General features: G+C 38.7%; 1 protein-coding gene across 2 annotated transcripts; it reads left to right on the forward strand.

Moving 5' to 3' along the window:
• Positions 1-800: 800 nt before the first annotated feature.
• LOC100377634 (uncharacterized) lies at positions 801-15,799 on the forward strand. Of its 2 annotated transcripts, XM_085493667.1 has the most exons (17): positions 802-953; positions 2,380-2,418; positions 3,402-3,560; positions 4,403-4,570; positions 5,140-6,468; positions 7,351-7,470; positions 7,887-7,943; positions 8,891-9,042; positions 10,670-10,892; positions 11,795-11,937; positions 12,073-12,117; positions 12,238-12,457; positions 13,370-13,509; positions 13,768-13,984; positions 14,462-14,607; positions 15,126-15,348; positions 15,630-15,799. In XM_085493667.1, the coding sequence occupies exons 1-16, from the start codon at positions 863-865 to the stop codon at positions 15,345-15,347; spliced, it is 3,471 nt and encodes a 1,156-aa protein (XP_085349793.1). In that variant the 5' UTR covers positions 802-862; the 3' UTR covers position 15,348; positions 15,630-15,799. The 2 variants fall into 2 exon arrangements, with proteins under 2 accessions (XP_085349794.1, XP_085349793.1); XM_085493668.1 differs by lacking the exon at positions 2,380-2,418 and having other exon boundaries at positions 801-953.
• Positions 15,800-17,450: the final 1,651 nt, after the last annotated feature.

Genomic DNA, 17,450 nt, shown 5'->3' on the forward strand with positions numbered 1-17,450 from the left:
ATTATTCTGAATATACTGATTTTTTTATAAATATTAAGGCAAGTTTCTCAAAATGCGTTACTGTAACACAAACAATTATTGCCATTTCATGGTGCTCGATGATATCAAACAATAAACCAATTAACATTGTCATGCGGACATTGTCATGCGATTTACATCCAACTTTCTCAAAAATTATGAAAGGGTTTCTATATTAAGAATGATTTGGTACGCACACATACAAACGAGGGGTATACGACATTTCGCGTGAATGCCTAATCATGTTACAATTGCGTGGGTTCAGTTTATGTTGCGTGTTTTTATTACTCAGAAAAATATTTCAACAGGGGTAAATATGACAAGATTACACATATTACACTTTCATAGAGGGCGCTGATTGTATCTAACTTTGATTAGAATTGTATACTTACACAGACAATACAATAGATCACACATTATATAATTAAAAAAAAATAGAAATCTCGCTAAAGACATGTCCGAAAGCGTGTTTTTAACTACCACGACCGTCACGGTAGTTATATGAAATAATAAACACATAGTGAACTGTCACGAAAGTACGTAACATGTGTACATACAAGTTTGCTAAGGCAGCTCATTATAAAAACCATTTTAGAAATTCCGCTACGGAAATACTCAAATACTCGCCTTTGAAATAAGCAAAATGTAATGTTTCGCGCATATCATGACGTGTCGTGTTTCTATTGGTTGGACTATTAGTACAGGTGTGGTATTCAGTAATATGGTAATATATTGAATTCATTGACACAGATGACACGTGTCTATGTATTATTCCACGTTGTTCTCTCGCAAGGGAATCATTACTCACTTTGGAGCTGTTCGAAGAACCGTTCGCAGCTCTACGATGGGTGGATACGCGACAACTACCCATGCTGGTTATTATAGAGTCGTTTTAGTGTTTGCCCTGTCTTGGGCTGTCCATGGGACCACGAACGGTGAGGAATCATACTTATGTTTGCGTACTGACACGTTCTGTGTATTTCAGACGTTCAACATAAATGCCACTGGCCACATGCAAGAAAAGATTTCTAACACCCACATCATCTGTGGCGCCCATATTCAACGATTTGGTTCAGGGCATTGGTTTAGTATACGGATACGTGATAGTCCTGTTTTGAAACGTAGAACAGATTTGTCTGCGTAATATTTAAAATTGTGCGACGTAAAACAAAAACAAGCGCCCATCATCTACACCAAATCTCTGTTCGGAATGTCGCCAACCTGGTCATAATTGTGGTACATCTCTGAAATTGGACATTTTGTGAAATGATACAAGGAGTGTGATTCGTAGATAGGTTTGGTTCAAGTGCATATCCGTGTATATAGTCTTCTCGTATATTTGTAAAGTCCATAACCTCTGGCACAACGAAACGTACTGCATATGTACCAGTCGTATTGTCACCTAAACTGGAGTGATATTATTGCCATGCATGTGCGTGATTTGTTCAACTTGATTTTCCCCGCAAGCCAGTATGCGCTCCCATTGGCAAGCGAAATTAGTTTCGTCCTGGCTGCAATGTACACTAAATACTGACTTCTAATAGTCCTTCGATGCGTTAAAACCACCTCGGAAATTGCTTTTTTAGACCTTGATATTTTTTATTTTGTATACGTTTTGATTTGCGCTACGAATAAAGTAAATGAAATTAGTATTTTGCGCCTTCAAGCAAGTTGCGACGATCCAAACAGAATGAGTGGGCTCCAGTCAGCTGGCGAACACGTGATAATAAAAACATACGATATTTACTATATGCTATATCAATATTATCCCAATGGATCGTATTTTTGTGAAAGATTGGTATTTTTGTCCTGATTTGTAGGAATCTGAAAAACGCGTGTCAAAACTTATTTAGTTTTATGCTGCATTCAAGATGGCGGCCCTCATATAGTAAATATCGTATTTATTTTATTATCGCGTGTGCGCCAGCTGACTGTGGTGGGCTCGATATCGTGGAACGCGCGAGATTGGCTACTAAGGACAAGTCGCTGACAAATTGCAAGTTGTATAATCCCTTATTTAGTGATTCAACAGAAAACAATTCAAAATTTAATCGAAAATGTTCTTCGTGTAGAAAATGTCACATAATCAAAACAGAATCGATAAAATTAAAATGAGCAAAGGCTATTGTTGCTGGTAGATTGGATTAACGATTACCTTGAAGGCACACGTCTCCAAATGCATCAACCGATCTTGCCGTTGGTGACATTCTTGTGGAATCTTGGGGCTCGAGTCATGATCGCCTGTAAATTCAGCCGACACTGAATTGGGTCAGTACATACAAGTCACAGTACCATACTTTTGTTAAAATGATCACTAACATCAGAATTTTTTTCAAACTCGTATTCGAACGATTTTTTCAGATTTCGGCTGCATTGACTGCGAAATAGACTCAATTAAAGGTAAGATCCGATAGAATTGAGTGAGATACAATCTCAAGCGACGTCTGTATGGCGCCAAAATTATTTCGAATGTGTCGAGCTTGTATTCTTTTTGACATCCACGGAATCGAGTGTTGCTAGTTGACTAATGACGAGGCTGAAGGGTCGGGATAAGTTCAAGCATGTGCCTGTACTATTGCTTTTCACTGCTTCGGCGAGAGTCGGAAATCCGGAAACAGTCGACCGTTTCGGGATAGGTGGGCGTGGCTACAACACGAGAAATATCCCAAATTTACTTGGATACGAGTAATCATTTTCAGCAAAAAAATCAATAACTGCCTATTTCAGTGGGACACAGATCTAACATGGGAAACGTGAGGGTGGGCATTGCACAGGCACTTTAATATACCTAGCCAATAAATTGAAAAATTACCATTCCAAGCTCGTACTGAATTCTTACAATTTGTTATTGGCGTATTTTAGCCGAATTGTAAGATTCATTTAATGGCTTTTTGCAACTTTTCAAAACTGATTTTGTGTTTGCCGATGTCAATTTTTTAATTTAGGGGTAACAAATTAGAAACTCTGGGTGGCAACAAAACTGTGCAAAATATTTTCATTTGATTTTTGTTTTGTGCTGATATTTGTTTTTAAAAAAGAATTCGCCCTTATTCTTTCCGCTATGGAAATTTTTCTTGGCTCGTTTAGTGTAATTTTTTGGACTCGGCAGGCCTCAAAATTAATATTACACATAATAACGTTAAATAATCCATCGAGTTCTTGCGTTTTTTCGCGCAAAGGCGTATTGGCTGTTCCTTCTCTAACTGAATATTTACTGTTGTAATTAACAGAGGAGTCGAATTATCTAAAAGTATTTAAATCGTGTTCTATTACCAGGAAGTGACGACGTATGTCTAATAGAACGTGGTTTTGTAAATGTTAGATTACATTAATATTTGTTTTTGTCTGATGGTACCTTATTCTCCGAATGTTTTTTTTTTTAGAACTCGGAAACTCTCACGAGAAATGCGACAACACCTGTATTTATCCTTCTGATGGTCTATGCGATGACGGCGGTGATGGTTCCGATTACGATTTGTGTGCGCTTGGTACCGATTGTGATGACTGTGGCGTTCGCACCGCACAACCTCAAATAACAAGTGGTAAGTAAACGGCAATGGACATTATTCGCAAATGACCGCTGGTTGTTTTCAAATAGTGAATAGCTATTTTTTTGGGTTATTTCCGTGACACAAATAGTGGCATTAGGACGTTAATGCCAATACTAGAAGCGCGTTCATTTGTTTCTTCGTCTGGCAATCGAAGAGACGGTCAGCTTCCGAAATTACAACAATGTCGCGCTTTCCCTTGAGTTTACAAAACACTCGTTATCAGCTACCAATAGCAATAGACCTAGTAAGTCTTACGGCATTTTGTCAAAAATATCGGCGTCTGATGGCAGAAATCTGATAATTCTGATGTTTTAGCGCAAGGATATCTGAGGGAAAAGAATGCCTGTCCCTGTAGAGCTGCAAACAGTTCGATAAAGCTCAAAAGCCTATTGGAAGATTGGGCAAAACGAGTCTCGATAGTCTGTGGTCATAAGCGAATTAGTCCTGTGAATCTATTTGCAATGATTGTGAACAAAATAAAATGGATCAAGCGGATACATTTTTTCTCGCAACCCAAATAAACCATGAACCAGACGACTTGGCAGAGGCAGTGGTCATCCACGATCAGATTTAGTAGAGGGGTCAAATATTAATATGAATTTTAATACTTGTGGTTGAGCATAACTTTGAACATTTCTAATTTTGTGCATAATTGTTCTACTTGATGCATCACGTTACCTCATGTGGTCAATCACGTTGTGACACTACGTATACCTGCTTATAACAGACATTCACCAACATTATTCAAAGCGTGTAGTTTGTCTCGGCCATTTTTGCCCAAAAGACTATTTGCAAACTAAGTCGCAATTAAATTGTGTACTAATTTGTTTCAGCCCCAGAACCAACCCAAGACGCGTCTCTCTTAACTGTATTATGCGACAATTCGTGCAGCTTTTCAGGCGACATTTACTGCGATGATGGAGGGGACAACAGCGACTCTGACTGGTGCGATCTTGGTACAGACTGTGATGACTGTGGATCCAGATATATCCAGACAACAGGCAAGTTTCTATCGTAGAACAAATTTGAAATAAACTACACTTTAGCGATGAGAAATTTGGCTGCACTTATTTGCAAAAATGGTTTGTGATTTGAAAGCTGTTAAAAATAAATAAAAACGTGAGCAGGCTCATCTGTTCGACGGAGTATTAGCAGTGAAATGGCGTACACCAACTCGAATGTTTGTTTACCGTCACTTTAAGATTTCAAGTGATACAAGTGGCGTTTTGGACAGAATTGCTTTTTTGGGAGGGGGACTACCATAAGTCATTGGTGTTGCAATATTAACTCGCAATTCGTGGGCAATTTAAGCTTCATGTGCCGTTGCGTATGCACCTTGTTCAATATTTGGCTTGGCTTGGTTTTACATTTTTAGAAAGCCACAACTCGAAAGTTGCACAAACACGGCGAAGCCAATCCCGTAGAATTAAATCATGTAACAAGAGAAATAATGCAGACCTAATTATGAAGCGTTTACTATTTATCGAAAACATGGAGTACTGCTATCCATGGCAGAATTTACGTTGGGGAAAATTACCAATGCACTCAACTGCAGATTTTCTTAAAACAGGTCAAGTAACTGATGCTACCACAATGATACCAACGACACTCGAGTCAACTGGAGTATTTATGGTTATGCACGGCGTATTTACGACGGAGGACCTTGGCGATTTTACGACGGAGGACCTTGGCGATTTTACGACGGAGGACCTTGGCGAGTTTACGACGGAGGACCTTGGCGAGTTTACGACGGAGAACCTTGGCGAGTTTACGACGGAGAACCTTGGCGAGTTTACGACGGAGAACCTTGGCGAGTTTACGACGGAGAACCTTGGCGAGTTTACGACGGAGAACCTTGGCGAGTTTACGACGGAGAACCTTGGCGAGTTTACGACGGAGAACCTTGGCGAGTTTACGACGGAGAACCTTGGCGAGTTTACGACGGAGAACCTTGGCGAGTTTACGACGGTACTGCCCACCACCCTGGCGGAAACTACGGTACTGCCCACCACCCTGGCGGAAACTACGGTACTGCCCACCACCCTGGCGGAAACTACGGTACTGCCCACCACCCTGGCGGAAACTACGGTACTGCCCACCACCCTGGCGGAAACTACGGTACTGCCCACCACCCTGGCGGAAACTACGGTACTGCCCACCACCCTGGCGGAAACTACGGTACTGCCCACCACCCTGGCGGAAACTACGGTACTGCCCACCACCCTGGCGGAAACTACGGTACTGCCCACCACCCTGGCGGAAACTACGGTACTGCCCACCACCCTGGCGGAAACTACGGTACTGCCCACCACCCTGGCGGAAACTACGGTACTGCCCACCACCCTGGCGGAAACTACGGTACTGCCCACCACCCTGGCGGAAACTACGGTACTGCCCACCACCCTGGCGGAAACTACGGTACTGCCCACCACCCTGGCGGAAACTACGGTACTGCCCACCACCCTGGCGGAAACTACGGTACTGCCCACCACCCTGGCGGAAACTACGGTACTGCCCACCACCCTGGCGGAAACTACGGTACTGCCCACCACCCTGGCGGAAACTACGGTACTGCCCACCACCCTGGCGGAAACTACGGTACTGCCCACCACCCTGGCGGAAACTACGGTACTGCCCACCACCCTGGCGGAAACTACGGTACTGCCCACCACCCTGGCGGAAACTACGGTACTGCCCACCACCCTGGCGGAAACTACGGTACTGCCCACCACCCTGGCGGAAACTACGGTACTGCCCACCACCCTGGCGGAAACTACGGTACTGCCCACCACCCTGGCGGAAACTACGGTACTGCCCACCACCCTGGCGGAAACTACGGTACTGCCCACCACTATTCGAACCACTATTTTCCCGTCAACAGCAAATACCCCTACTCTAGGTGAGGTGAACTTTGTTATTTCTTTCCGCGAAATTCAGTTACGTGTTACAAAACTCGAAGTTTAAAACTGACACACTGTGGCAGTTCAATTTTGCTTTCTGTTTAGGTCATTCGGATTTGGATTCTCAGTCTGTCGATGCTGAGATCTTTTTCTTGTTTATTCCAATAACTATATAAGCAGCGTCTGATCCAGACCAGTTACTGCATTTTATTTCGATTTTTCAACTAAATGCACAAATAACGATATACATTCTACAAGATTCTCCACCCTTTAAGTTAGCACAAGCTAATCAAGTGACCATCATATTCGAACATTAAGCTAATCATACACATCGCTAACAATTATAACGTGTCTCCATCTCCAGAAATCAGGTTTTAATGGCGAACAGTTGAACAAATAGTTGCACTTGATTGGATTCGCATGGGGTTAATTACTCGCTTTAAACTACAGTTTAGATAAGATGCCATCAATTCACAATGTCTATAACATCAAAATAATCTGTCGCAATATTCTAACATTGTTGGATATTGTTTGTTGATAATGGTTAAAATGGCTTGCATCATTGTTGGTTACCTATGGTAATAGCGCTTATGTGCATAAACGACGCGGACTATTAATGCATTTAGATTTATTTCATCGAATTGTGTGCACTGTAAAATACGTTTCTAGTTTCAAAAAGCAAATACATTATCCAGCGTGTTTTTTTTTTCCTAACCAAACGATTGAATGTTTAAACACAATTTTCCATTGTTTAGAATTTAACTAGTTAATCTATGCCTAAGATTATGATTGCCCCATACCATTCTTACTGCAATATGGACTTTAAACAGTTGTATTATTTTCAATGATTTGTGTAATTTTTAGTAATCCTTTTCTCTTAGACGTTTGCAAAAACGAGTGTTTCTTCAAGAACGATGGATCATGTGATGACGGTGGTCCTGACTCTGATTCAGATGTATGTCACTTGGGAACAGATTGCGAGGATTGTGGCGTTAGACAAGGTAATACATGGCGGTGCTGGCGGTGTGCATTAACATATTAAATTTTCCAACTCTATGTAACTGTACATCTAGGTTATTTTTTGTGCATCTGAATGATATTTCATTGCATCGAATGCTTGGATAATAAAATTATAGTAGTGAAGAAGTCGAGATAATTTACAATAGAAACCTGAAATCACCATTTTACGTGTTTTCGACCCATTATAAGAGAAAAGGCTGAACAGGCTGTGAACAAAGTAACACAAACAATTTTAGCTTTATAATAACGCGCTTTTCGTATCCACTATGCGACATTTGTTGGAAGCGGCAACTTGTTTGGAGCCTCCTGTTTTAACATTGGCAGTTTGGACGAACTCTGCCCTATTTGTGTGATCACTATTCTTTACGTAGATGAACGAACTTTCGTTTTTTTACAGTGACACCAGGTACCGCACAAACCTCGCCAGGACCACCTACGACGATCCCAACACTGGGTATGTTCTATTTGATTCGAATTTTATTTGCATTACTATTGTATTAACATACTCGATTTTAGTTAGCGTTGAGGGGGCAGTCTTAATTAACTCTACAACAAGGTACATCCACCTCCTATGTCTTGTTCTGTAAAGGCATTATTCACTGATGTATACATTCCGCTATTCCCGTTGATAAGTACACTCTGCTAAATTATATCATTAACCTGTAAAAGAGCTGATTATTTCTGTCAAATTCGTGAAGTTTAAAATCAAGTGAAATCACGCAAACATCAAAATACTGAGGTAAATGTGGAGGTAAATTGTTTTACAGTATAATTGCTTCTGCATATCGACCGTGTTTGTAATCGCTTTGTTTAACGTTGCCGTTTAACTTGGCAAGTTGTATACTTAAGATGGTTGTTGCTGCATTAAGTCCCTTTTTCGGGTGAATTGAACATTTGCATTCTGTATCCGTACTGTACCCTATTCATATGTAATACCATAGGTTGCGTTATTTTGTGCCACTTTATCAAACTTGTCTGTAATTGTGCCTAACATCATAAAATCGCAATTCGTAAATATGTCGGGAATCATTTCTTGTGCAGATGAACAGAGCGTTATACCTAGATCGTACTTGGGCAATGGCTTACAGGTGCACGTCACTTAATAAATCGTTTTTTTGAGATGGCTTGATGATTTTGTACTGGTGTTTGGTTGCACATTTCATTTATTCTCAGCATATTACAGCACAATGCCAGCAACTGCTGATCGCAGCACAGCATTATTTAGCCAAATGTGCACCACACTCTGGATCACTGCTAGTGGTGGAACCGAACCGAATATTGTTAATGTTTGCCATTTCACTTATTGACTCAATGAAAGCTAATTTTTCAAATATAATATGGTTAACAAGATACGGAAGTGACGTATTAATTGTGGATTTGACGTTTTATCTTTCATCGCAGCCACTGTACTTCCGGAAGACGACTCTGGATGCGGAAATGAAAAATTACTCGAAGCTCCATCAGGGATATTGTTTAGCACGAATTACTATACCAGCAGTCGCTATCGTTCTAATACCCGATGCCAATGGAAGATCGCCGTGGCTGACGATGCAGTAAGTTACAACCATTTAAATCGGCAGTCGTCATGTCGTAGGTTCGATGTGCCTTTAAAAAGTTTGGTTTTTATTCGGAATTTGACAGGGACGTTTTCAGTACTGTCACAATGGGGTAATTATCAAGAAAATATTAATATCAATCACTTGTGGAAATGTTCTATTAAACTTCTACAAATATCTTGTAGAATATATTTTCTTTATATAGCATTTCTATAAACATTTTAAAGATTGTTTTTGAAAGAGTTTTATAAACTGACTGTATGCAGATTAATTCTAACGAGGCGCATATTACTTGCATGATGTTTGGTGTTTAAATTAATATAAAGTATTAATGTAAAAATTGTATAAGATGCCTATAAAAATATCTGAAGAGATCAACGGCTAACAAAATGAGATTTCATCATAAACTCTAATCACCACAACAACTTCTATAACCATATTGTCTATAGAAAATCTAAAATGCTTGTAAAACCCAAATGTACATTAAAAAGCCTAAAAAACAATGAGTCATCATTTATTGTTATTGTTACCGATGACAACAGAGGTGATCAGGACATGGTATGCACCCGTTCTACGCTCGTCTTTAAAAAATATTCATATTGGTTTGGAGATCAATATTTGACAAAAAACAACTTGTAGGTCTAGCTTTCTATAAAACCTAGTATTCTTTACAAGCAAAGCCAGCAATTAAAAATTGCCCAGTGTCCCGTGGTAGTCGGGGCAAGCGTTCCTATTCAAGACTAAAATCATTTTGGATGATTGTAGAATTCCTACAGACCTTTCATTAAAATGCATATTTCTATAAACTTTAACATTACTATCCATACATTATTTTGTATTGTACTTTGTACAAACTGAAAAAACAATATGGCTGCATATGATATAGTTGCGGTTTTCAGCTCGAATGTTTAAAGCGCGTTTGTAGGCAATGAGCTGTTGTCACCCGATTTAGGAAAAATCGTGCCATTTTATTAACTGAAATGTTTTGTGATTATTGAAGGCTTTTCATTCTCGCTTGACGCATAACTTGGAATACTGATGGCAATATCTTACAACTCCTGGCTATTATATTTTTTGCTACAGTGGATTGAAGTAGTTAACAAAAATGAACGGCGATGTTTTGGAGCCAACACTCCCAAAGATTCACTCAAATGTGACCATCCTCCAACATATCACCCATAGCGGTGTATCTGACAAATAAATACGAGTACCATCTGGACGAGATGCCTCTTATGTTGTATTAGTTTTGTCAATATTTTGTCAATTTTTCTCTAGTCAACCTTTCTTTAAATACTATGGCGGAATACATAATTGTACATTAATATATTGTAATTTTCCGGTCTGTATTCACTAGTATTTAATACATCACGTAAAACTTGTATTTTGCACGTTATATTTTCTTGACTTGTTTTGAATTCCGTATGCAATTGCTACAGCATTTAACAGTTTTATACAATGTTTGTACACGTTTTATACAATGTTCTACATTATCAGACGAAACTGATATAGCAATTTTCGGATTATTTTGAAATGAGACTTCAATAAAAAGAATCTATAGAAAAAAAAATATTCTATAGAACTGTTTTTGCAAGTGATAGAACATTATTTTTGTTTCGTTTTTCAGAGAGTGAAACTAGTCTTCAACAATGTCGATGTTGAGGGATGCTGCGATTTCATTCGCGTATACGACGGAGAAGACGAGACGGCAGATCTTATTGGAATTTACAACAACAAAAACTCTCCCGGGAGTTACCCTATTCTCTCCACGAACAATTATTTATTTATCGTGTTTCTGACCAACGAGCGAAAGAATCTACGCGGGTTCACCGCCCGGTATGATAGTTTGAGTAAGTTTTGTTATTCACACATTTTCAAGGACGTGGACAGCAATAGATGATGCATTAGTTAATCGAACAAGTTACTATCGTACAGCCTATTTATTTTGACCAGGCGATTCTTTTTTTACGATTATTTCCAGTAAAATAGCACTTCAGTTTCTTTTTAGTTACCATGCACACTGTAAACAACTACTAGTATAGTTTATCCACACGACAAACTTTATAAACTCCATGTAAAATTGTGTATACAGGGGTCAATCCTTTGTCGTGTTTGGAAGTTTTTGATGGAAACCTCCCACCAAAAAATACTGAAAACAAGACTAGCAACCTGTGAGCTATTGGAGTTGGTTGGGTCATCGATTCACATTGAACGTACTTCGCCAATTTCAGGGTGTCATCAAATGATTAACAACCAAGTGATGACGTGGTTAAAGTAAAATACTGTATGCGTTCACGCCAGACACATGAGCCAACGCATTGCGTTATACGCGATTTTTAACTCTAAATTTATCTATAAATAAATGTTCACTGGATTTTGCCTAAATTAGGAATCTTTGTAAATTAGTGGAAGACGTTGCTTCATGGTCAACTCCAAATAATGCTAAAATTAGTAAAATGTTCATACCAAGAAAATTTAAATGTTGCAACTATGGCAATATATACATTGTTTTTAATATTGCATACAACTACAAATAATTCTGAAATGCGATACCGCACCTCATTTCGATAAGCAAATATAATTTATTTAGTTAAAAAAATGATGCCTCTCGTATACAATTGAAAATGTAGTTGGTTGATACAGCTCACTCTGGTGTGACTGTAAGTTCGTTATATACAGTATTGGTGTAAATAACCTTGACGCGCAGTGTATCGGAAGACAATGATTACTATTTAGTTTCAATTCCTTTTAGCCCCGGAAGGTTTGGCATGTATCCCCAACACCGCCCAACCAGGTGGTAGCGGCACGATTGGTAATGCTAACTTTGAAGACAACGATGGTTCCGACGCACCTTCGTATTGCGAGATCACCATTTCTGTGCCAACTGTAAATGCTGTAAGTTTCAAATTTCAAACTCATTGGCTAATTAAATAATAAAAATGGACCATACAATACTTGAGGATTAATATCTCGATGGGAAGGGTGCACATTGCATATTTATAACTCTCGCATTACACGTTTAATATACAGGTACGAAACATTAAGACGAATCGTGGAAGGGAGCCGACCGTGACCGTGAGTTTTAATGTTAATTAAGGATTTAATGCCACATAACATCTGGTTTAATCGTGTTTATTTTGCTAATACAAGCCAATTGTAAAACACGTGTACTGAACTTAAACGTGTACCACACAGGTTTTGAGATTGGTGTTTGAGAAGTTTGATTTAAAACTTGGTGACATCTTGGTGGTTATTGATGGATCTGGCGAGGATGCATTAATTGTTGCCAGGCTGTCCGGAAGCACAGTCCCAGAACCAATAATCTTCAGCAGTACAACGTTCACTCTCAAGTTCATCAGTTCTGGCAGGGGAAACTCAAAAAACAAGGGCTTTTTTGGTCGTTACTCGACAAAAGGTAACGTGTTATTGTCTTGCATACGAGATTGTATTGTTTTTAACATTTATGCGCCCTAATTATTTCAGCAAAAATGTTCGTGCAATATTTCCATATTTGTAGTATTATTTTTTTTTCAAAACTTTGGATCAAATAAACGTGATTAAATATTGGTTTTATTAAACCCAACCCAACAAGTTTTTTCATCAAAAAGTTAAATCTGACCTGCGATTGCTGTTTTATAAAAAATGTGACTTTTCCGTGTCTTGCGTATTGGTATATATCATTGTGCGAGCGCTGCAGAAAATCGGCATTTTTAGTATTCAATAAATCATAAATATATTTTTCAACGTGCTGTATTAAAACTTGTGTCCATATTGAACTTTCATGTTTGTCAAATGTTCTATGAAGGGTTAGACGAAGTTTACATTGTTTGTCTTTGGCCATTCTGGAACATTTGCTCGACTCTTGGTCTTTTGTATGAAATATGACATTGTATAAAAGTATTGCCAGGAAATTTCCTATACAAAATGTTACTGAACTGGTTAGAGTATTATTACAGACGCGTCTTCAGTGATTTAATGAAACTAGTTTATTGTGGTATCTGAACCACTGCTAAATTGTCATTTTTTGCTCATTTGAAAATTCTCCTAAAATCGGCAGTGAATTCAAAAAGTTCACCTAAATAATACTAAAACTGTCAAGATTTGACGCATAGTTTCGCGTGGACCCCCCCCCATGTCATTCGGAAGATTACAAAAGTTAATAGACCACAGATGATTTGTCAAATGCTATGCTTAGTTAAATGTGTCGACAATATTTAATACTATTGTACCGCATGAATCATTTCTTCGGAACTACACAACTACACAACTGCGAATTCGTTATAGGGTTCATTTCTATTTCACTAGTGGATCTTAACTTGTGTTTCAGAGGTAAAGGACTCCGGATGTTCGAATCCCCAGAAGATGAGGAACCGTTACGGAAGACTTTCGTCTATGAATTTCGGCGAGATGGGATATTACAACAACGATGCATACTGTGAATGGAAAATCACGGTCCCCGAAGATGAGGTATGACGTCATCATTTACAGACGATCGATTTTAAAGGCACTGTTTTATTACAATTCGATTTACATACTGAGCTGTTATGGATTTGTTTTTTTCCGGCACTGGAATAATGTTCTAAATACCATGCGTGCACCGTTTAAGGCCTGTAATATTAGATACTTGTAATGCGGTATCAATAATTTGGAATATGGTTATCATATCCACATTGATCAATTAACAGTCGTAATTTGAATATTGTGCTATCAATCCTTAAATTGCAGATCATTGAGTTTAATTTCGAAAGCGTTTCCATGGAATCGTGTTGTGATTTAGTAGAAATCTACGACGGAATTGACGACAAGACTTCACTTCTGGATATCGTCAGTGGAGAATGTGCGCCCCCACCGATCGTCTCAACAACCAATATTCTGTTTGTTCGTTTCTACACAAATGCTCACGTTATTTATCACGGTTTCAAAGCAACATACAAAGCATCTCGTAAGTATTTGTTTGTCATAGCATTGTCTGGCAACCCACAGCCGGCATGAACACTACCAAGCCTTTGTGCACTTCTTCGGCTTTGACTTAAGGATGCATTAAATTACACAAAAATTGCACTACATTAATCTTGAATGGAGAAATTGTTCACTCTCGAATAGCGAGTCAATACAATAATGCATTATATTTTAAGTTCAGTCAAACTCGCACAAACGCGTTTCAGGCGTATTCTTTTTCAATAATATGAACAAAACGCAATGTTGCTGTAATTATGTTTTCCTTTCCTATTAATATCTATAATTAAGAAATGATACATTGTACTGAACAATTACCAAAGATACTTACTACCACTTTGTGGTGATTGTTTTTGTTATAAATGATTCTTTCCCGATGGAATATTTTCAAACTATCCTGCAACCCCTCTCGGTTTCTAATGGCCAATCCCAATCCAATTACTTTATTTTTCTTTTCTTCTAGCGAAACCAAAGTATGAACAATCTGGATGTGGTGGTCCACGGGAATTGACGGACGAAAGTGGCACTATTACAAGCGCAGATTACGGAAATGGACATTATCCAAATGAATTGTATTGCAATTGGTTTATTTCGGCTAAGCCTGGAAAGGTAGCATAATTTGTCTTTCTAGTTTGCCCGCGCTTTCCGGAGATGGCACTAATATCCACCTATTGTGGCGCGTTACGTGGCTTTGGACATGTGCGCGATAGATATACTAGAGAAATTTTGTGGTGTTTTTTGCACAAAAATCGTCACAAGATGTTAAATATTTCATCGAAATCCAAAAATGAGAAGTATTTCTTGCGCTTGTACCAATATGCATTTCAACTCGTATAACACTATACTTTGTCCAAAACGTCTGGTTATATTGAATTACCAAAGACTAAGATTGCCTACCAACATTTTCTATGTATTTATCCGATCAGTTTCACCAGATTATAAAAATGTTTATTCACATCACGAAACAAAGTTTTCACCCGATCTTCAAGTTTGTTGATTCAAAGAATTTCATTCGACTTTTGTACAGTTTGCGTTGATGAATTGAGCTATAGTGGTGGGTCCCATGCCGCAGCGCGTAAAATGCATAGTTTGTTTATACGAATAATGTAATGCACATTTAATTTCAGGTTGTGGATCTGAAAATCCTGGACTTGTTCACAGAGAGTTGTTGTGACATTTTGTACATATATGATGGCCCGGATACGAGCTCTCCGTTAGTTGGACAATACAGCGGAGATGAACACTTGGAGATTCATTTGACCTCATCACAGGAAATCCTCAGCGTGTTTTTCAACAGTGACCACAATGTCTCGTTTGACGGCTTCCTTCTCTCCTACAAACAAGTGTAATGTAAGTTTGCAACGTTTCAGATTGTCGTATAGACTGAGTATAAAATCAACAGTCAAACCTATTTTATGACCTTCATTGGAGAAGTGTATCGAACTGAATTATGAATTTGACATTGCCTGACAAACTTGTTCTATGTCTATTACAATCTACTAGTCCAGCTAGTAAGCTAAGCGATCCTGTACAATAACAATGGTCACGAAAATGACGTGGTCACTCTCAATTAAATTTTAGTTTAATATTCAACCCTTCAAGTAACTTCAAAATGTACATTTATTTTACAGATTAAGATTTCATCAGTTCCTGAAATTTACAGATTCAAGATTTGACTGTGTCGTTATTAATATTGTCGTGTGCATTCGGAATAGTATTGGATGAATAGTTTATTTATAAATAGTATTTTAAGTAATTGTGTAATTATAATTTGAGAATGAATAGTATATAATTATTTATAGTTTTGTTTTCGCGTCTTTATTGTCGGTTCTCTCCGTGCCACGTCGTATATGGTATAAGAGACTTTTGCGACGTGTACAACGCGTGCAAGACTGGAAAGCGCGCTCCACGTCAACTGACCTTTCGAATGCCTACTTAAAGCGGGGGAAGTAGTCACCTGCGCATACGTCAGATGGTCATAGCGTGTCATTTTTTACAAACGAGCGTTTACCCATGAGCCTCGCGTTTTTAGCGCGTGTTATCGTCACTTGGGACTCGATTGGCGCGCGTGCGCAGGTGACTCCCCTCCTGCTTTAAGTTGCAAATAGAATAGGCTGTGGTTTACATGTATTGATACGCAATGTGCGAATGCAGTGAACTTTTCGGATTCTGTTTGTTTGTCTGAGCTTTGCATGTTGAAATTGTTGCTTGGTGAACCTCCATTACTTGTTCGCGAGGTTAATGTGAAAACTAATGCCCCGGCCTCGATGCTAGTTTTGACCATATGTTGTATATACCCCTTGTTTGCTGTGGTAGTCGGTTATCAATGGTTAAATCTGTTAAAAATTCGATAACTCAATTTTTACCGGCACATTTGTGAAATCAATGTACATGTAGGTAGCTTCTGGTTACTATCGGTCGCAATAACTTGGGCAAACGTACGTTGTGCAAATTGCGTCCAAGTCTCTCATCTGCAGCCAGTCGAAGCGTGTTGCAGGCTACTTACGAAATGGCCTATTTCAGGAGGTTGTTTCAGTTTTGCTCTAATCGGATGTCAAATTAAATGTGTGCGCGCAAACATCCTTTAAGGCTGGGTACTTGCCAATATTAAAAAAAATGCAAGAGACTATCGTTTTAAGTAACTCCCTCGTTCAGGAAAATGTCCAAAATTTGCCCACCCTTCGCCCCGTCTATATAAATCATAAACAAGTTTGCAACACAAGTTTTTTCAGAAAGTTGTATTTTAGTGAATAGCGAGCAGTTGGTCAGTACTAGTGCATAGTACGTTTACCATTGGATAAATCTGAAAAATCCCTCGCCATGCATTTTATTGTCAACATCGCCCTCTAAACTCTAAAATTCGTCTCCCAATCGCTAGGCGGCCTTGCGCGTTCATGTACATATTATCGATCTGTTTATTTGAAGTCGCTCACGTCAGTTAAGTCAATTGCAATTCTGTTGACTCGCGACAAACTGCGAAGGAGATGACTATTTTTGGGAATGCACTTCTGGGGATATCATTAGTTTATTTGAAATAAAACTGGTTTTATTACCAAGGAACGTCTTGGAGATGCTGTGGCCAAATTAAAGATTGGGTCATCTGCGCGCTTTATTTTAAAAATTATTTTTTTTAATTTTTTTCTTAGTGACGTTGGATAAAAGTATTACATGAATTTAGTGTGGGAATTGTATAAAATCGAATGTTCTAGCTCTTAATTGTATTTCAAATAACAGTCTCGAGAAAATGGCTGAACCGAATGGTATAAATTTTCCCATGCTGGATCTTAATGAGACTTTTAGATTTATTAGGATATAGGCTAATTATTTCACGAATAAAAAGTCGTGGTCACGCGACTTTTCAGACTATTTTTGTTTCTTAAAATGTCTAAACGTGCCTAATGATATTCAGACTCGGACAATTAACGTGAAAGTTGTTTTAAAGCATAGTGTCA

This window comes from Saccoglossus kowalevskii, chromosome 19 (assembly GCF_978046115.1).
Source record: "Saccoglossus kowalevskii chromosome 19, keSacKowa6.1, whole genome shotgun sequence".
Taxonomy (NCBI): Eukaryota; Metazoa; Hemichordata; class Enteropneusta; family Harrimaniidae; genus Saccoglossus; species Saccoglossus kowalevskii.